This window comes from Dendrobates tinctorius, unplaced genomic scaffold (genome assembly GCF_039654945.1).
Source record: "Dendrobates tinctorius isolate UK_male_01 unplaced genomic scaffold, ASM3965494v1 ptg000082l, whole genome shotgun sequence".
Taxonomy (NCBI): Eukaryota; Metazoa; Chordata; class Amphibia; order Anura; family Dendrobatidae; genus Dendrobates; species Dendrobates tinctorius.
Window position 1 is genome coordinate 6,681,896 of NW_027361750.1, and position 22,512 is coordinate 6,704,407.

Below are 22,512 nucleotides of genomic sequence, written 5' to 3' on the forward strand. Positions count from 1 at the left end.
TGCATGCATTAGGTTAACTGCTGGAGAGACCCATCACTGCTTCCAAGCCTGGCATTACCCTCCCCTGGAGGAAGGCAAAGTCAGTGTGATGACGATACTCCTGGGGGCGCCACATTTGGACACTTTGATAAAAATTGGGCATATTTTCCTCAGACCATTCAGTCCAATGAAAAATATTCAGACATGTGCACAGCCTTATAGAATATAACAGTTACAAGTACTATCCGTAAAAAACTACTGATCACACTCATACAAAAAATTCAGTTGTGTACACGAGCTCTGTAAATTGGTGGGGCTTCACATGGGCAGCAAACAATAATAAAGTATAAAGAATACAATCAGGGCTGGATTGACCATCTGACAATTCATCAATTAAGACTCTATTAATGACTTGACTTGTGCTCAGAAAAGCTGCTTATAGTTTTTATTTTTATCCCAACAATCATAAATGCCGAGTCTGACAAAGTATTATTCGAAAATGCAACACGTTAATATTGCTAAGGCCTCTTTAACACTTCAGTTTTTTGCATCAGTCAAAATCCGCCAAAAGGATGGATGGCGGATCCGTTTTAGTACTGATGACAACGGATGGCACCTGTCCGTTTTTTTGACAGATCCGACAAATGAAGAATTTTAAAGGAATCGCAGCCTGGAAAAGGAGAGAGAGAGAGAGGGAGAGAGAGAGAGAGAGAGAGAATTTTTTGTCCGGCACCCAGAAAGAATTTCGGGTTAAATGAGTGTCTGGAGGATCCACCACAGAAAAAAACGTTGCAAGCTCCGTTTTGAAATCTTTGAGGATGGTAACGGACAGGAACTTTTGGCGGATCCGCAAAAAAAACGGATGCAACGGACGGCAATCCGTCACAATCCGCCAATAATGGAAGTCAATGGGGAAAAAAAACGGATCCTCAAAAGAAAATTGCGGATCCGTTTTTTTCAAAACCTGGCGGATTGTGACTGATTGTAAAAAACTGAAGTGTGAAAGAGGCCTAAGGCTGGAGTCACACTAACCTGCGTAAAATACGGTCAGTATTTTACATGCGTAATACGGATGACAGACCCCTAAAGAGTGCTCCGTATGTCATCCGTAATCAGGGGTGTGGTCGCGTATTTTGCGCATGTCAGCATCCGTATGCAATCCGTATGGCATCCGTATGGTGAGATTTTCTCGCAGGCTTGCAAAATGGACATATAATGGAGCCCTATGACAGTTTTAATAAAGAAATGAAAGAATAGATATAGACACATAGAATGCATATATATATATATATATATGTATTCTATGTGTCTATATCTATTCTTTCATTTCTTTATTAAACCTGTCAGTGTGAGTTTACTGTATCGTGCACTGAATTGCCGGCTTTGCTAAAAGACACCTGGTGCGTATTTCTCGCAGGTCACATGTGTGGTCCGTGTGTAATCCGTATTTTTTGCGCACCCATAGACTTGCATTGGCGTACTACGGCCGTAGTACGCTGACAATCGCAGCATGCTGCGAGTGGCACGGAGCGTAGGATACTGAGGAGAAATATACGCCTGGTGCGAGGGACCCCATAGAGAATCATTGGTCCGTGTGTAATGCGTGCTTTTACCGCCTCTCACTCTCCCGTATTCCTCGCCAGTGTGACTCCGGCCTAAGATCTTTTTCCATTTTTTTTATTTGGGAAGTTTATATTAGCTAGTAGAAGGGTAATAAAGCCTAACCATAGGGCTGGGTTCAGATGAGCATATAGTGCATATGCGATCAGCTGTGTGCAAAACGGATAACATAGGAACAATGTCAGTGAATGGGCTGTATTTTTCTACACGGACCGAGTTGCCCATGTGAAAAAAAAATACTATGTACTAATTTCTTCAGGTTTTTTTGAATAAGGCTCAATCATAGTTTTGAATGAGCATAATATAAAACAGATGCCTTACTGACACCATCCATGCTGTATCCATTAATAATTGATCATTTGCAAAGATTATATAGGAAACTGAGCTCAAGTGGATTCCATACATATGTCAAAAAACAGACTAACTGTGTGCCCACGATGCATTTTGTTAAGCGTTTCCGCAGCGTTTGTGTCGGATCCTACGCTGCAGAAATGCTTAAAAGATGCATCAAATTAATTAGCATGCGTTTTTGTCTTTTTATGCCAATGCATGCGTTTTTAACCACTCAGGAATCGCTTAGCGGCTAAAAACGCAGCATGCTCATTAATTCCCGCATTGCTCAGCGTTTTTAGCCATCCCCAATGTTCCCAGAAATCGCGTGTCAAAAAACGCGTCAAAAACGCGTAAAAAACCGCGCAAGAAACGCGCAGAAGATGACACGCGTTTTCTGGGAAAGGGGATCCTTTTCCTGAGCGTTTAAAAACGCTAGCATGGGCACATAGCCTAAAGGCGGACTCGGCCACATTCTGACTAGACTGTTTCCGCCCTCACTCAATACACTTTCACTGAGCGAAGTCATGCCCAATTAGTCAGCAAGCAACATGTATGCAAATGACACATAACCAAATAGCACTTAACCATGTTATACGGTAGTGTGACTCCTGCCTTATTCTCCTTCTCAGCATTCGTTTTCAGTCACAGGTTAGTAACGCTATTATCCTTCAGATTATCCCCATATCTAATAATAATAATCTTTATTTTGCGCTAACATATTCTGCAGTGCTTTACAGTTTGCACACATTATCATCGCTGTCCCTGATGGGGCTCACAACCTAAATTCCCTATCACTATGTCTTTTCGGAATGTGGGAGGAAACTGGACAACCCGGAGGAAGCCCATGCAAACACAATCTCCATTCAGATGTTGTCCTTGCTGGGATTTGAACTCAGGATCCCAGCACTGCAAGGCTGCAGTGCTAACCACTGAGCCACCGTGCTGCCCCATCTGCAGGTCAATAGCGTTTTAATATGTGTTACGGCCGCTACCTCCCTGGATACTCACTTTCCTGCTCCAGCGTCGTGGCGTCTCGCTGGCCGAGGCTCCCGGCCTCCTCCTCCAGCGCTGACAGGTCTCTGGCGTGAGTCACTGAACTTTTTGCATGTAGGCCGTGGCCACGCGCCTCCTCTCCTCCTTGAGCTCCGGTGGTGCCCTGACCCGGAAGCACCACCGGACCAATAGGAGCCTGTTGCCAAGTATATCAGGCCACCCTCCTTGAGAGGAGGTGCCTGATCTTTGTGTTCTCAACTTGGTTAGGCCTGTGTTCTCTCTCCCTGCCTTGCTTGATCCACTCTCCCTGCTTGTGTCCCTCCAGCCCTGCTCTGTCCTGGTATCCCATGGTCCCCTCCCGACTCTCCAGTCCTAGTCCCCCCTGCCTCTGGTGTCTGCTCCGTCCTGGTAACCCGTGATCCTCTCCTGGCTCTACCGTCCTAGTCCCTCCTGTGTCCGCTCCGTCCTGGTATCCCGTGGTCCCTACTCTGCACTGCAGAGCTGTTCTGTGTCAGTCTTGTTCCATCATTTGTCCTGTTACTTTCTCGCCTGTCCTGTGGGGTCCCTCCTGCGGCTTCCTCTCTCCCATGGGTATCTTCCTGCTTCCCTAAGAGCCGCCCCTCTTGGTACCGGCTGTTGTGGTACTTGAACCCCTGGGCCTGCACCTAACGATCCCTGTACAGGGGTTGGTACTACCTGGCTCGCTCACCTGGGAGCCTCTCAGTGCCACAACACAGAGGGTCCACTCCAGGAGGCTTGCCTCACCAAGCCGTAACAATATGTGTGTTAACAGAGGAATGGCATAATGCCAAATCCTGGGAAAAGATGCTACAAAATTGTTATTTCATAGGAAATGCAAGTATTAACTAAAACAGAAAACAGACTTATTAAGAGAGCTGTATGTAAAAGCGCTGCAAGTTTAATAACTCAAAAGTAGGATTTACATTAGCCCCTGTTCCCCTCCGCCTCCCTCCCCACTTCACTATCCCTCTTTTTCCTCACCTTCATTCTTTCCTCATTCACACCTCCACATTCTTTCTACATATATTCCCTGTGTTAAAACTATGCAGCCAAAAAAAAAGACTTTATAAAATATTCAGAATCCTTTTTTATGTATATAAAATCTCCATGAATAATAATCACATGTTCTCTGTGTTATAAGTAGGCCAGGGGATGTCTACACTAGAGTTCATGTGTAAGGAATGTACAAAACAGCTCAAAACTTGTCAAGCAGAATATTTACCAAGAAGTACAATACCTAATACGAGCCCCTTGGCATAAAACAAAATCACGGCTGCATCATTTTGTCATTACAGACCGACCAGAGTTTCCTAGTTTTACAGACTGTCTATGAATTTACAGATTCCTGGCAAACATTTCCATATCTGTTTTGTAAACCAGTGTGGGTGCAGTAAGATATTGGAGTTCTGACTTGTCGGTGTGAATCCCCAGCCTAAAAGTTCATGCAGATGAGCATCTAAATCGGACGTGTGCTATTTGATTTTTAATCAGAGAGCATGCTGACCCATGTTAATGATGAATGATTTTTTTTCTCTGCCCTAGTGTCCGTGAGAAAAAAATTGCTGCATGCAGAACATTCAAGTCTGTGGGTGCGAGAAAAAAATTGGATGCCACACGGACCATCGGAGTGGCATCCGATTCTTACGGAGAGATTTCTATTATAAACCTTGGAAATATATGTGATCATGTACATGTTTTAATGCAGTTGTATGAAAGCCGATCTCACGCAGACGTCACATGGATGTAAAAAAGGGAAACACGAATTGCACATGGATGAAAATCTGTTGAATATTAGAAAAAAATTTTATGAGTTTTCTGGATGATTTTTGGACAATTTTTCATATGATCGTGTGCAGGCACCCTAAGACTGTAAAAATGTTTTCTACATATTGTTTAATATCATAGAAGTTATTAAAGTCACACGTACACAGGGTCAGACGTACCGTTGCTGCACAGGGGCCCAGTAGGTTAAGCGGCCCACTGTCATTGTTAAAAAGCAGTGTCCTACTAGCAATTAGATTGCACATAAGGGCTTTGGCTAATAAAGTTTGTAACTACTGGTGGATTGATAGAGATAATCAATTAAGTGATAATGAGCTATGGGATGAGAATGGACCCATTAATTAGTTATTACACATTTGGCAGTTAGAGGTTGCATTCATTCCTGCATGTACAGTACATGTGATTTTCTATTCTATAGTGTTGATGAGCGAACGTGCTCGGATAAGGTGTTATCCGATCACGCTTGGGTGCTAACCGAACATCTGTCTTCGACATGCTTGAAAAATGTTTGAGTCCCCGTGCCTGCATGTCTCGTGGCTGTTCGACTGCTGCAACACATGCAGGGATTGCCTAATAAACAGGCATAGACAGTCGGTTACCACCCGGGCATGCTCGGATAACACCTTATCCAAGCACGTTCGCTCATCACTACTTGTGATATGTCATATTTCCCTGAATAGGACAGAATGGGTTCAGCTTGTTCAAGCTCATGAAAAATGACGCTCGATTGGGGAAAGTCAATAGCTGTTAACAACAGTATAGTGCCACTAACTTTGCTGGTTTGTGCTTTTCACCAGAAGGATCAGTTTTGGTTTTTTTTGCAGAAGCGTTTTTTTTGTTCTGCAGCTGATCTAAAAGTTTGAAAAATGAGAAATAGATGTAAAATTTGTACCAGTCTTTTCAACACATCACCAATGGTTAAAAAAAAGTGATCATGTTTGAGACTGTACCATGTACAGAGTACAAAATGTATGAATGATATCTATCCAGTAGATTGATTTTCTAGCAAGATTTTCCCACTACAGTATGTTACATTAAAGAGTTTGTCAGCAAAAAAATTTCTGTACAGCCAGAGCTGTCAATCAAGGAGTAGGCGGGCAAAGACAAATGGAAAACAAATAGGTGGAAAGGTGCACTTATGCGCTTGGCCACACCAAGGGTTCACCGTGCGCCTGTGCTTTGTTTGAACAGTTATTTTGTACTGACAGACTCGCTTTATCTTTGAGCCTGACAGTATATTCACATACTTGATGTAAACAATTCATTGTGGATATTGTTATAGATTGTGCCATATACTGTATCTGCTAGAATGCCAGCATGTATAACAAACAGATTTTGTTGCGGATTTTGCTTTATATTTTGTTCTGCCGACTTAAAAATTTTTAGCGCCGGTCCACACAAGTATTTACAGCAATGCGAGGATTATATTTTTTAAATTATTGCTACTGTAAAACCTGCCAAGCTAACTAGACAGATAAACCTGACACTTCAAGGATTTATTTCATCAGTTAAATTCATGGGCATTGACAGAACTGAGAAACCCCCTGGGGGAGGGAACTTGGATAGATCCATTTTTCAACGTGAAGAAAACAGGATCTATCACCTGAACATCGTATCACCATTTGGTTTCTATGAACAAATGACATATGATTGCTTTAGGGCCCAACAGGGTTAGTTAGTGATGAAGAGAAGCCGAGGAGTAGGGGCGCCATTTGCGCAGGTAATTAGGGTGTTGATCACTAATGTAAGGCAGGGTTAGTTCAATAGTCTAGGACATAATACGGCATCATAGGTACTATTTAACTCAGACCTTTTCTGCTGTCTCATCCATATATGCCCGTCAACCAGGTTTTGTTATTGATGACCCTGTTATACAAATAAATGCTCCTATTTTATTTTGACCGCAGTACAACTACATTAACCACTGATTTCAATCTCCATTTTTCCACCATACAATATTTCCAATTTATTTACAGTCTTGCCTTGACTTTATCAGTTGCATACTAATGTTTCTAATATCCTTGTACTCTGGAATACACTTGCCTAAAATTTAATTGAATGGTTATTGTTCGTTAATTGATTCTTTTCTTACCCACTCACAATCCATTACTGGTAGTTGATTTGAATGCCATAATGAAGGTTTGGATAATATTGTTTATAGGTTAATCGTATCTTCCAGTTCCTTTTTTAGACTCAACTGTTTTAGTGTCACAGAATATATGCATACTCATCCCCTATTCAGCCACTGCGGAATGGTGACTACAAACTAGCCTAAATGTAGTGGAGGAGGGAGAGGGATTGTGGAGCTTACCACATTGTAGATCAAATGCTGAAGTTTCTAACCAGAGTTCCTCCTGGGGGCCACACACACACTGGTGATCGCAGATGAATAAGTGAAGAAAGAGGGAAGATCATCAACACAACCATCCAGGTGATGATAAAAATATATCTTTATTGAAAGAGAACTGGTTAAAATATTGAAAACAAAACCCCAGAACCTGACGCGTTAGGCCAGTTATCCTATGAGTAAGGGTGGTTTTCACACCAGTAATGTGTTAGGTTCTGGGATTTCGTTTTAAATGTTTTAACCAATTCTCTTTCAATAAAGATACATTTTTATCATCACCTGGATGGTTGTGCCGATGATCTTCCCTTTTTCTATACTTACAAAAGAGCTTGCGTTACACTAACCTTCTAGGGTGATACCAGCGGTTCATAAGGATATACCAGACATTCACCACAACTAAGGGGAGCATTCCAATTACCCGATATAATGCGCTCTGGCGCCCTTGAAGTGACATGGACTGCCCGGCGTGTGTGTATTGAAATAGACCAGGTCATCTGTAAGGTATAGGCAGGAGGCTTCATAGAACGGTGATACCTTGCAGAGACCTTATGTACTCAGCTGCAGGAGACAGATGGCTATGTAATACTCTCCTGATGAATCCAGATTAGGAGAAAAGGCATTGGGATTAGTCTGTGGTCTCTCATTTATGATCAGGATGGTAGATGGGCAGTGGAATTAAGCCCTCTCTCCTATTCAGTTCAGAAGACCTATCTGAGGCACCTTTAAATACCATAAGGAATTAGGTGAGACTTTTCCTATATTGATTTTTTTTTTTCATATAAAAAATACATTTGATTATTACAGGGACAGATTTTGGGCATGTTTTGAATTGTAAGCCTATATCTGGTAGACCATAAAGTGCATGAGTTTTTTTTTATGACATATTCATTAATAATCTGGAGTTGTGAGTTACTCAGATCTGTCTTGTGATATTTATGTGTCTTTTGTAATGTTCTGTATCATTAGAACAATTCTAATACATTATTAAATGCTAAATTTTTGTTCACAATTTTTGCTATATCTTGAATATCGAAATTTTGGGGGGTAATTTTTTCTTTGGTTTTCTTAAAGAATGAACCACTGTTACTGCTTGTACTGTAATCTGAAGATTTTCCATCTGTAAATCCAGATAGACACTCTGCAGTGTCTGCATTGTGTGAACAAGTCCTAATGTTAATGCTGAGCCTCATGTCATATTTACCAATATTATTTATGGGTCTCCTCTATAACCCTTCTTCTATGTTTTAGATTGCAAGGGGATAATCTAGCTCAGGGAGAAGAGGTGGTGCCAAAGGAGGGTTCCTCTCCTTTAAAAGCTGCAGCAAATGCAAGTGGTGAGTACGGATCTTCAGCCAAAACTTAAGCAGATTTACAGCCTTAGGCCTGTTTCACACTTCAGTTTTTGTCCATCAGTCAAGATCCGCCGTTTTGCAAAAAAAACGGATCCGCCATTTTGTTTGGCGGATCCGTTTTTTTTTCCCATTGAGTTGCATTACCAGCGGATCTTGACGGATGGCCATCCGTTGGATCCGTTTTTTTGCGGATCCATCAAAATTTTGCCGTCCCCCGACATGCCCGAACGGAGCATGTAACGTTTTTTCGGCCGGCAGGATCCGCACTTCACACTGCGCATGCCCGAAAGTCTTCACTCAGCCTGAAATTTAACCCTAAAGTCTGTTCTGGCGGCTGAAAAAAAATCTCTCTCTCTCTATCTCTCTCTCTCGCTCTCCCTCCTCCCCGGGCTGCGGTTCCTTTAAAATTCTTCATTCATCGGATCCGTCAAAATAACGGTCCGGTGGCATCCGTTCACATCAGTTAGCAACGGATCCGCTTTCCGCCATTTTGGCGGATTTTAACTGACACAAAAAAACTGAAGTGTGAAACAGGCCTAAGACACCAATTGTAAGTTAAAATGTTGGTTCATTATCTACCTTGATCGCTGGTACACAAGAGCACCGACTCCCATCATCCCGCCACAATGTGATCTTACGGCGGGGGTCCCTGGGGAACATCATTTTTACTATACAGTATACTGCAATATTATGGTATTGCAGAATATACTGTACAGTAGAAGACGTGATCAAATGATCATAATGGGATTTAAAAATTAAAGGTAAAAAGTTTTAAAAAACATAAAAAAAATAAAAAGTTGAATCACCAACTTATCCCCCTTTATTATAAAAGCATTTTTAGCATTGCCACATCCATATACAGTATATCTCATTTGTGAAGAAATAAAATTAATTAACCAGTATGATAAGTTCTGTAAAGAGAGAAAAAAATCAAAATGGGTTGTTTGAGTGCTGTATATCTTTAAAAAAATGCAATAGGCCTCGATCAAAACATGTACATATCAATAAAAATGTAAACTTGCCACAAACAATGTAAGCCCTAACACAGGTTGATGAAAAAGATACAAATATTGCATGTCTTAGAACAGTGGTCCCCAAACTTTCTGACCTTGAGAGCCACATTAAGCTTATAGAGAGGGTTGTGCACAACATAGAAAAAGATTTTCCAGCGTCTCCAGGAGATAAAATAACAATTGCTTTATTGAAAATATAAAATCTTCTTACCATCAAGTAAAAACAACATAAAGAGGCATATGGAGGAGAGCACTTTCCTACGCGTTTCACCCTGAAAGGGCTTAATCATGGAATGTGTAAAGGAGGTCTCCAAACAGATATTTAAGTGCAAAACATGTCAAGGAAACAGGTGATTCAATTAGGTGAAAAACAAACATCTGTTTATTATTATACCCTTCGTATGTGTTGGTTTCCATGCATTGTACACTTTTTTCAAATTTGGTTTTGTCTATATTAAATGTAATGGGTGTGTTTTTCAAAAATTGTGACTCAGCAGCGATCTTGCTAGCGAGATCGCTATGTGTGACAGGGCCTTTAGACCATCGGGGGCTCTAGTGCCCAGTTTTATATATCCAGAAAGTCTCACGGATAAGGAGACATTTCCTCATATTTCTCTCCGCGTTGAGGTTTGTTTATCTGTTCTATCTCACATATTTGTAAGGATGTAATACTCTGTTGGTGATGTGTAATGAAATGTTTGGCAGCTGGTGAAATATTGCCATTGGAATTGTTAATATTAGAAATATCATGTCAATGTTCTGAAATCCGCGGTTTGAGTTTAACAACCAACATACCGTAAGCTTTGTTACAGAGAGCGCAATTAATTTTATAAATTATATTATTTGCATTGCAATTAATAAATTGTTTAATATTACAGCTTTGTGTATTATTCTTAGAAAAGACTTTTGTGTTATTAGCTTGCTTACACACACTACAATTAGCACTGCCGCACTTGAAAAAACCTTTACACTGTAACAATGTTTCTCTAGGATTTCTTGATACAAACATACTAGGCACAGTATGTTACCTGGTGTGGGTGCCCTTCTAGCGACTATATTACAACCAGATTGCAATACTGTTTGCATGACTCATGTTATACTATTACTATTATCATTTTAAATTTATCATGACTTATACATGGGGCACGAACTTCCCCTTGTTCCCTCCTGGGCCATCCATTAGCTACATAAAGCGCTCACATCTCTCATTTGTATTCTTTAATAGCCCTGGGTTTATCTAGTCCCAATTAGGGCTACCCAGGGAAACGGATGGTGAGTCGTCGGAGAGCATGCGCGCCATCCCGTTATGGTTTATGGTGCCAACCTCCGCAGCAAGGTAAGGTACAAGTTAGGAAAGAAGGACAGCATCCTTTTAATCATCTGCTTATCTATGTGTTAGGTATAAGCAACTGCTGATTAACAGATCATGTACTTATGTATTTAATTGTGTGTTCACTTGTTGATTAAGATTTTTTAATTTTTTTTAAATATAGATTTATATTTTAAGGGATTTTTTGTAAGACAAAATATCGATTGGTAGCACCAAGAAATTCTCCTGACGTCTATTGTCAGGAATTTTTCCCAACCAGAAATGTACATGCACAGAATGTATGTATGCATCAATGTGTGATGCAGTGTAAATAGGGCTACTGTTTCCTAGGGAGGTAATGAAATTGTCATCATGTAAGGGCTCCTTCAAGGGTGATCTTTATATGTTAGTTTAATTTTATTAGTGCTGACATTAGCTTTTGTCATAGCTTCCATCGCTTCTAATATCACTCATGACGTGTAGTTTGGCAGTAACTTTTTTGCTACTATTGAAAAGCACCACTTCAGCATTTTTATTAATTTCAGTGTCAGAGTGGTGCTCCTAATGTAATACTCATCTTCAGCTTTTCCCGGAAACATCATTCCGGTCCCGCGGCGCCATCTTGTGACAGTAAGTTCTAACTGACCAGAAGTCAAAGGTAAGGCTAGTTTCACACTAGCGTTTTGGGCCGCAGCGCATGGCCGCCACTAAGCCCCGCCCCCTCCGGTCATCTCCGCCTAGTATCGCACACGGCTGCATACGATCTGCACACCCTATCTTTAGCATAGGGTGTGCAGACCGTGCACTGACCGTGCGGTAGTAGAATTTTGCGTGCGCTGCACCCTTTTGACGGTGCTCCGAGCGCACCAAAATGCAACGTGGTGCGTTCGGCACACACCGGTGCACCGCCAAAAGGGCGCAGCGCACGCAAAATTCTACTAGCGCACGGTCGACGCACGATCTGCGCACCATATGCTAAAGATAGGGTGTGCAGATCACATGCAGCCATGTGAGATACTAGGCGGAGATAACCGGAGGGGGCGGGGCTTAGCGGCGTGTGCTGCAGCCCAAAACGCTAGTGTGAAGCTAGCCTAACAATCTCAAACTCTCAGTGTAAGTCTTTTAGGGGCCACATTCTGTCTCTCATTGACTTACATTGAAAAATGACCTCCAGATTGCCCAGCAAACACTGGAGCGATCCGGCAGGTCACAAGCTGCTGGATACCAACTGGATCAGTGCAGGTAAAAGATGAAGAAGGTGACTGGCAAGTATGAGATTGGTGTCAGGAAACTTGCATTAGGCCAGGGTGACACTTGTGAGTGCAAAACGAGAAATTTGCCTCAATACCCGGCACTGCCGCCGACCTTTCTGACGGGAGTGTTCAGCTGCATAGAAAGACATGCAGCCACACACTCTGGTCCTGAGTGCTGGGTATTTATGTGAGAGACTCGCACGAATTTTTCGCATTGCAGTTGCAAGTGTGTCCCCTGCCTTTAGTTGCACCACTCCAGTGCTGAAATAAACAAAAATGCTGGAATGGAGCTTTAAGAACTGAATATTTCCAGTGATGTAATTTATACTATTAGGAAACAGATTTTGTCCTCATAGAGATGGCTGACACTTTCCAGGATCAATACAATACATTTTGTTGTAACTAAACAGAAAGCAGAACCAACACATCAAACAAATCCTTACCCTTTATCAATGTCTTCAAATCCTCTCTGCACCATCACCTCCTGTGATAAGAATATCAGCTGTCATCCGCACATGTAGAGGACACTCATCTTGGTTTGCTATTGATGGCCCCCAGGGAGCTGATATCTGGATCTGTGGTACATCCGCCTGGCACTGGTGGTCGGCACTTATGAGTAGATCTATATAACTGAAGTAGTTGAAGAAAAGCAAAGACAATCAGTATGGATGACATATTATCAATCCCTCTCTTGCAATATAGAACAATAGATTACATTTGTCTTCTTCATGACATGTTTTTGGAACTTGAAGATGAGCTTGTCAAGCACATGTATTCATCCTTTGTAAAAGTTAATTTCCATTTTATCTGCAAGCTCTTTGTTTTGAATAGATTTTCCACATTAATGGCAGCCATCTGATGTTCGTTTCATATATGATGCCAAATATTATACATTAGAAAGTCAAACTTAAATATGTCAAGTTCCCTCATTAGGGTAAAGCACTTTTCCAGACCTTCAACAGAAAATGTGTACCGTACAGATGAGTGGATTGTTTGAAATTCAATTTTGCCGGCTTCCCCGAATTTTCCAAATTAATTCAATTTCTGGCAAATTTATTTGTGAATACTGAAAACCTGAAAACCTCTAATTGCCCGGACAATTAATATATAACACTCCTAGGTCTCTTAGGTGTGAATTGAAACAATTTTGAGTTATGTAATGCCAACATAGCCCAACCTATCTTGCTATGTGAATACAGATGGTAATGCGTGACAAATGCAAAGCTATTAAACAAATTGCAGTATCAGACAAAAAGTGCAAAAGATATCAAGAGCTTTGTTTTTTGGTACATGAAATAGTGCTAGCATGGTTTGCAGTGCAAGTGACAAAAGCCGCCAAGTAGAAAATTTAGACAGGGCAGATGAAGAGATATGTGGCAGTGCAATGCCAGCAATGGTAGCCCTGGAAGCAGCAGTTCAGTATAGCACTTTGGAATACAGTGGGTAGCCAGGAGATGTGTGGCTGGTGTGGCCATGTAGTGGAAAATAAGGATAGGCCAGGCAAGGAGTTGTGTGGCAGTTTGAAGCCAGCAATGGCAGCACTGGCAGCAGCAGAATTAGGCCACATTCATGCATTCAGTATTTGGTCAGTAGTTTATCTCAGTATTTGTAAGCTAAAACCTGAAGTGGGTGATAAATACCGTAGTGCTTCACGTGTTTCTCTTAGGCTGAGTTCACACGTGGCATTTTTTTCGCGTTTCCGCGGCGGTTTTAACCGCGCGATTTTGCCGCGAAAACGCGAAAAATAAGCATCCCATGCATTCCTATGGTAAAAAACGCAGCATGCTCATTAATTTTGCGGAATCGCAGCGATCCGGCACCCATAGAAATGCATTGTTCCGCTTACTTCCCGCATGTGGCTGTGCACACCATGCGAAAAGTAAGCAGAACAAGTGCGGATGGTACCCACGGTCCGGAGGAGAGGAGACTGTCCTCCAGGCTTTGGGTACCATATCCCTGTAAAAAATAGAATTTAAAATAAAGAATATGGTTATTCTCACCTTCCGACGTCCCGCGCAGCCTTCCCGCCTCTCTCCACGCTCCCGTTCCCAGTAAGCCTTTGCGAAGATGCCCGCGATGACGTCCGTTCTCGCGGTCATTCGCGCAACGTCATCGCGAATGACCGCGAGACGTCGCGATCCCACGAGAACGTAAGTCATCGCGGGCATTTTCGCAAAGGATTACTGGGAACAGCAGCGTGGAGAGAGGCGGGAAGGGTGCGCGGGACGTCGGAAGGTAAGAATAACACCATTTTTTATTTTTTTATTTTTTTTTTACATTTTATCTTTTACTACTGAGGCTGCATAGGCAGCCTCAGTAGTAAAAAGTTGGTCACACTTGTCACACACTATGTTTGACGAGTGTGACCAACCTGTCAATCAGTTCTCCAAGTGATGCTACAGATCGCTTGGAAAACGCTAGCATTTTGCAAGCTAATTACGCTTGCAAAATACTAGTTTTTCCGCGGGAATTTAAAATGCGATTTTCCCGGGAATGAAATTCCGGAACTCTCACGGTAATTTCCGCTAGAGTTCCGCTACATGTGAACTTAGCTACATGTGAACTTAGCCTTTTACTTTTCCTCTGATTGTTTCACTCCTGATTTTTGCTTACAAATACTGATGTAAAATACTGACCAAATACAGAATGTGTGAAAGTGCCCTTTGCGTTTATATTAAAGGGAATCTGTCACGCCATTTTTGAGATATCATATAATGATATCATTCAATTGTGTGTCACATAAGGATTCTCTTAGTACTTTTGCTCCCCCCTGACCCCGCACCTTTCATGCATAAATACCTTTTTTATATCGGTTCAGATGTATGTAAACTGCTGCGGTCTGGTCCGATGGGCGGGACTTATTCAACTGCTCCCCCCCTGTCTTGCGCTACGCAAGAAGAAATGCATAGAGCAAGACAGGGAGGGGGGGAGAGCAGGTGAAGCATCTGACAATAACATTCAGCCTTTACAACTTATTTGAGATTATTCAACCTCTCTTTAGGTTATTTTTGGCATGGCTTTTACCTAACTTGCTTATTCTCTAGCCTGTCTATAGCATTTCTTGCACTGTCTTCTGTGCTTTAGCTTATTATGGCAAGCGGTTCATTTATTTATATGGGCATTGCTGACATTGGTTCTCTATATTGTGAGTAACTAACCCTCTGGTAACGTCTTTGGGCATGTAAATGTATCTATGCAAATGTGCCTTATATGTTCTATTATTCATGAATGCTCTTGATTTCTAAACATGTATGTTCTTTATTATTAACCATCATGGCCCGTTTATTTTCATGGGCAAATTGGTAACATATTAGCCGTTCCAGATAGGTGGTTTTGCTATCAATAACTACTTGATCTGTTTATTTTCTTCAGTCTTCCATCTGATTGTGTAGCCATCTTTCTTTATTTGCTATCCATAATGTCTACATTCTTTGAACTGTGAAGCCATTTATTTTGCTCTCAAGGGGTGGGTCTTGTTGGCTCTATTATGAGCTTTTTGTGTGCTTTTTGCATTGTCACTCTGTTTGACTTTTAAATGTTTTTAAATGGTGTTGTTCATGTGTACCTAATAAAATTTATAGTGTTTTGGTGATCCCTGCGTTTTTTGGTCAGTAGCTCTCTCTACTATTTTCACAGTGATTACAATATTAATTACATAATGTAAATGAAGTATATACAGCAGGATGGTTGTTAGTCCAGGTCATAAAGATATACATTACAAGATAAGTGGAGGTCCAATATACAATGCTCAAAGACATATCATGTTATATTAATTGATCCAATATAAAAGGCAAAAGAGAAAAGAAAAAAGGAAAGGGTAACATACCAGACTGAGAGGAGTGAAAAAGGATTCATGGGAATCCTGTGCATCTACATAGGGCACGCCTCTGTTCTAGAATTAGATGAATAGAATCACTATCATTTGATGAGTTATCGGTATGCTCTGATAATGTGAATGATTTCTTATCCGAATATATATATTTAAAGTGTTATATATAAAATAATATATAAAAAATAAAAATAAAGGTAAGGACAAAAGGGTGCCTACCGGTATTGTTATTTAGCAGAGCATGGGGGGCTATTGGGGAGAGAGACCCTGGTGATCAGAAAACCTGATGGGGTAGATAAACACCCGTTAGGCAAAATTCATTAACATGATATTAAGATAAAAAAAGGAAGGGGGGTTGGTGGTGGGTCACGGGACTTACCAAGAGGCATGAGTGTCTGCATGTGCCTGTGAAAGGACGCAGTGTTCACCGCTTGTCAGCTCAACTGTGGAGCAGTGAAAGGGTGCAAAAATGGCCAGTGGGCGAGACTACCCTGCGTACTTACAGCCAATCGCTGCGGTAGAGGGTGGATGTGATGAGCCAGGAAGTGCCTGGTAGTACGTTTCCAGCCTCTATAGTTTGTGTGCCCATGACCAAGATGGACAGATGTGACGTCAGCAGGAGGTGCCTACCTGTGAATTATGTAATTTGTTATATTTAATACTGAAATGTAATACTGCAGTAGAAACTTTGCAAATGTCACATTGGGAGCTGCAACAGAAAGTTCAGACTGGCAGCATCAGAATGGGAGAGGTATCAAAATGTAGAGATTGGCAGCATCAGAATGGGAGCTACAGCAGAAAGTAGAGATTGGCAGCCATCAGAATAGGAGCTACAGCAGAAAATAGTGACTGTCATCGTCAAAATGGGTGCTGCAGCAGAAAGAGACTGGCGGCAGCAAAAAGTAGAGCCTCACAGCCATCAGAATTGGAGCTGCAACAAAATGTGGTGACTGTCATCAGAATGGGAGCTGCAACAGAAATACTGAGCCTCCATAGGAATCACTATGATCCCTCAGTAATGAATTGTGAGGACTCTGTTCTTACATGGCTCTTGGTTGTGTGCCTGAGGTCCTACTCTGAAATTTTCTTGTAACATCTTTCATTACAATCAGGTTATCCATTATATATAATGTAGCTACAATGCAACATGCAAATTTTGCCCTGAGCATCTAGGGATATTGTCATGTCAAGGGCCAAATCAGCTTTTCCTAGCCATTAAATTCAATTACAGTAGGTAAACACGGTGATTAAATTACAGGCATGTTTAGATCCGTGTACTGTAGTGATTAAATATATGGGATACATGCAGCATTTATTTGTAGATGGAACACATACTCATCACAATGAAAGACGACAGATGATAGGCTGTCATTAAAAGTAAGGGCCCCACTTCTGCTACCTTAAATATCCCACAGGCATCAATTATTCTATCACAATATTTGGGCTAACCCACTGGTAATTCTTGGCGCTACAGCCTTTTTGTTTTCATCATGATCAAATAAGATAGGCTGCCTCAATCCATTAAGACATCACTCATCAAAATATACTCCGTGGCAGAAAAGATATAAAACATATTACCGTTGTAATTCGAAACCTGCTCTTAAACCTATTTATATAGTCTTGGCATGAAATTTAGAGGTTTACATATTTCAAGAGATTAATTATTCCATAGTAATTACATGAACATGAAGCTATTTCTTTTTTTGTCTCCTTGGAACAGATTCATTGCCTGGAGCAGAAACATTAATGGAGGATGATGAAGAATTCGAAAGTGCATCTCAAGTGACAGGACCTGTAAGTAAATGACATTGGTACTGACAAGGATAACATTTGAAATAATGGTGGTGAGAATGGGGATGACACAGACAATTATTAGGATGCTAATGACTATACATTGATAGAAAAAAATGGAGTTGCTGTAAAATATGTTGCAGAATTGTACATACAAATGGATGCTAGTATGGTTTTTGAGAATAAGAGGAAGCCAAGGTATTTCCGGTACTGGCAGGAAGTTACCCACTTGCTATTCCGGAGCCCAATGATGTCTAAACTCTAGATCAGTGTTTTTTCCAAACTCCAGTCCTCATGGCCCCCAACACGTCATGTTTTCTGGATTTCCTTAGCATAGGGGATGGAATTATTATCAAGGTATCAGGAATTCTCTCATCGGTCAACACTATGGAAATCCTGAAAACATGACCTTTTGGGGGTCGTGAGGACTGGAGTTTGAGAAACACAGCTCTAGATAATAAACTTAGTACATGTTTATTAGTAGCTCGATAGGAGTGAATTACTACACAGTTAGACAACCCTTAGGCTGGGTTGCCAACCTGACTTTTTAGTTTTTCTGGACAGTTTAGTAAAAAATGAGAGGCAGACCATATTTTTTATGGACACATTGGAAAAATATGATAAATCCTTATTAATCATTATTATAAGGGATACATGTCTACAGCCCATAATTCTGATGTGAAGAAGTTAAAAATAAATCTGTATAAGTTTCTTCTACTTCAAAAAAATCAAGGACTCCTTAAATTTTTTTTACAGATTAAGCAACAAAGTGCCCTATTTTTACCGACTGTCCTGGAATTTCTGGACAATTGGCAACTCTGCCATTAGACAGCCATTTTTCTATCCTACATTTATCAATACATTTGTGGTTATCATTTGATTGATTCCCTAATTGTGTTACTAATTACCTCATCGTTTTATGACCATTTAATTTTGTGATGTTACATAAATTAGTATGGCTGAAAATGGATAAGGGATGGATCCATAATTAGTATGGGTGGAAAAAGGCCTAAACTTCAACCAAAGGGTGGGAAAGGATATTGAATGAAGAGAAGAGACACATGAACAATCATAAGGAATGAATGAATCTGCTTGAAAAGAGAAAATGTTCCCTAATGTTCCCAAGTGTTGATAACTGGATCAGCATTCAGAACAAGACTTTTATCTGTTTTTTTTTATCCATTTACAGTATATAAGAGCATGTGTTGACTTTCTTTAAGAAATCATCAAGGCCTTTTTTGATATCTTCAATGGTTACCACTGTGACCAGTTCCTGAGTTTCACTATTATACAGATTAATAGTTCTCTTGGTAAAGGAAGCTTCCCCCTATGGAGATTTATCCTTTGTTTCTAGAAGAAGGGGGTGATGCCCCCTATGTATTTTAAAAGGGATTTATATGAAAAAAGCTTGTGACCATATTTTTCATGTGGGCCCTTTATGTACATATACTGCCTAAAAATGTCCTCCCTTAGTCACCCCTTTCTAACACAAACTGAAATTCTCTTAATGTTTGCTTACATCTAAGATCCTCTATATCATTTATCACTTTTGTGGCTCTTTTTTGTACCTTTTCTAACCTGTTCCCATAACAGAACTGCATATTCCATATGAGGCCACATGTCTAAGCTGCTATTATTACTTAAAAACCATACAGGCCTTGTAGGCTGCTGTTGTGTCTTCTAAAAGTTTAAAAATTCTCATTTCTGCAGGATTTTGGACTAGTACGGTGATTAACACTGTTGCCTTGGAGCACTTTCTTAAGTATTTTAGCTGAGCCTTCTGAATTCAAGGTTTATTCACGCATAATACTCTCAAACATATTTTTCATAAAACATTTTTGGTAAAGGAAGCTCTAAAATTGATCAGCGTGGAGTAGAATATGACAGACGACTGACATGCAATTATCTCCATGTAATTATTGTCATCAAGCTTCTTTAAAGGTCCAATATCTTTTGATGTTTGTAAGGGAAATCTGAGCTCATGTACCATTTGATGACAAGTGACCCTGTATAATGTGCTAATCATATCCCACATAAGAGCCTGCACGATGTAATTGGCATTTACTTTGGATGGTCGCATTTGTCTTGTCTGGGACTTGCATTTTACGTACAGAAGACACTTGATTGTGGGAACGGCCACTTATAAGAAAGTGTTCAGTTGAATAGTTCAGCAGGGTGAGCAGGTTAAAGCCAGAACAGGAATCGGTGATTAGATCTCTGGGGATTTTCTCATGGCACTTTGTGACCTTCAACAACTCACTTTCCTTCCGTTGTGCCTCCTGCAATTAAACATTGTAGTAGAACCAACATAAGCAAGTAGAACATCCATCGCCTTGATGTTATTGTTGTACATTATTATAGCTTATTTCAGTAATTATCCAATTAGAAGCGTGCACAATGCATCTGACTACTTGATATATAACTGCCTTTTGAATCAGTCTACTTAGATTAGAACCAAATGTTAAGTAATATCTAGCTAGGGGGTGTTCTTTCTTTTATGGACTATTATGTTTTTTACATTTTCTTTGATAGTCGTCTTGAAGGATCTACATTGTAAAGAACTTTAAAACATGTTCACTAGGATGTTACAAGGCTCTTTATTGACTTTCTTCCCCCCAATCTTGGTAGAGTACCAAAAATGCTTAAGAAAGCAAAATAATGAGATACAAGTTTATTCATGTGATGTTCAGTCTAAATTAAATTTTCATGGTCTCTCATCTACAGTGTCAAAACTATGGAAATTACAGTATTTTATTGATCCTTTTATTGTTATATACTGTAAAGATTTGAACGCTAAAAAAATGACAAATTTTAACTCCTGCTAAAATGTCAGATTTTTGTCAAGTAAAAACAAGAAGAATCATTGCAGAACTTTTTCCACCTCTAACGTCGCCTATAATCTGTCCAATCCATTTGAAAAATAAACTGAAATCTTTTTGTGTAGAAAAACAAAACTAAAGAACTAAATTAATGTGGTTGCATGAACATACACCAGCTTCGGACTGCAGCACCTTGGGCCCACCAGAGAAAATCATTCTTGGTGCACACTATGTAGCTACATAGAAATAAATACAAGACCACCAATTGTGTGGTAAAACACCCTAATATCATGGTATAATATAAGGTAGTACACATCTTAATTATGTAGTAGGGGTTGGGGTACCCCGTCATAGAATATAATGTAGCGCCCTCATAGAATATAATGTAGCCCCCGCATAGAATATAATGTAGCCTCCCTCATAGAGCATAATGCAGCACCCCACAAAATATAATGCAACCCGCTCATAAGGTATAATTCAGTCCCCACCATAGAATATAAGGTTGCACCCTCATAGGGTATACTGCAGCCCCCCTCATATAGTATAATGCAGCCCCACCAAAGAATATAATAAAGCCCCCCAGAGTATACTGTAGCCCCCTCAAAGGGCATAATGCTGCCCCCTCATATAGTATGATGTAATCCCCCAGAATATATTGTAGTCCCCTGAGAGAATAATGTGACCCCACCACAGAATATAATGCAGCCCCCTCATAAAGTATAATACAGCCCCCCTCATAGGGTATAATGAAGCCCCCCTCCATCTCCATCATTATCCTCATCACCACCTCCATCATTGTCTTCTCCCCACCACTCCTATCATTGCCCTTTCCACCACCTCCATCATTGCTTTCTGCCCCACAACCGCCATCATTGCCCATTCCACCACCTCAATCATTGCCTCCTCCCCATCACCACCATTGTACTTTCCACCACTACCATCATTGTCCTTTACACCACAACCATCATTGATTTCTCCCCCACCTCCCCCATCATTGTCCATTTCAACACCTCCATCATTGCCTCCCCCACCACCATTATTGCCTCCCCCCACCACCCCATCAATGCCAATTTCACCACCTCCATCATTGCCTCCTTCCCCACCACCCCATCATCCTTCCCTACCACCCCATCATTCCCAATCTCCAATACACAGCACCACTCTCTCTCACTCACACACAAAGTACGGCACCACATACACACACAGCAATGCACCACTCTCTTACACTCACACACAAAGTACCGCACCGCATACACGCACGCATGCACACAGACACACAGCATCACTCACCTCTCCGCAAGTTCCCCACAGCACATCCCAGCAGCCTCTTCTTCGCCAGCAGCTATCTGTCTGAAACAGCCACACGCTGAATGATGACATCATCCAGCTGCGCTGTCTCAATCAGGAAGTGCCTGTCAGGAAGCAGGATGCTGGGATGTGCAGCGGGGAACTTGCGGAGAGGTGGGGGGATGTGTTGTCTCTGTGTGCATGCGTGCGTGTGTGTATGTGGTGTGATGCTTTGTGTGTGAGTGTGAGAGAGTGGAGCGGTGATGGTGGAGCTTTACATGCGGGCAGTGTTAGCTGCAGCCTGCGGCTAACACTGCCTGCTATTAAAGTGAAATGGTATTCATTTCTCCTCACACCCATGGGGTGTGGGGAAGCGTGACTATTCATTTCTCTTTAGCAGCGGGGACAGGATCCTGTCTCCAGCTGCTGCCCTGCTGGCACAGGGCGGGCCCCCTTCACTCTGGGGTCCCATCGCCACTGGATCTGGGCCCCTGGAACAGTGGGGGCCCTAGGCAGCTGCTGGCCAGCCAGTATGCCAGCAGTTGTCAGTGCCTGGGCCCACTGGAGAATCCTCCAGTTCTCCGGTGGGCCAGTATGACCCTGGTGCACACACATAAATTAATACTTTGTTGAGGTACCCCATGGATTTCTTACAGTATTCAGTCTTTTAGAGTTGGAGTCAGTCAGCATGGCACATGTAGAATTTGCTATCATTTCCCACTTTTCTTTGCAGTAGTCCTCCAAATCTGTGTGATTGTGATGGCATCTCCTGTGCACAGCTCAC

General features: G+C 41.3%; 1 protein-coding gene across 3 annotated transcripts in view; it reads left to right on the forward strand.

Moving 5' to 3' along the window:
• CUNH8orf34 (chromosome unknown C8orf34 homolog) overlaps nucleotides 1-22,512 on the forward strand; it is a 967,955-nt gene that overhangs the window by 288,379 nt on the left and 657,064 nt on the right. For all 3 annotated transcript variants that reach the window (XM_073583858.1, XM_073583859.1, XM_073583860.1), the window contains exons 9-10: nucleotides 8,324-8,409; nucleotides 17,552-17,625. In XM_073583858.1, coding sequence (XP_073439959.1) covers nucleotides 8,324-8,409; nucleotides 17,552-17,625 — 160 coding nt within the window. The remainder of the gene's footprint in view (nucleotides 1-8,323; nucleotides 8,410-17,551; nucleotides 17,626-22,512) is intronic.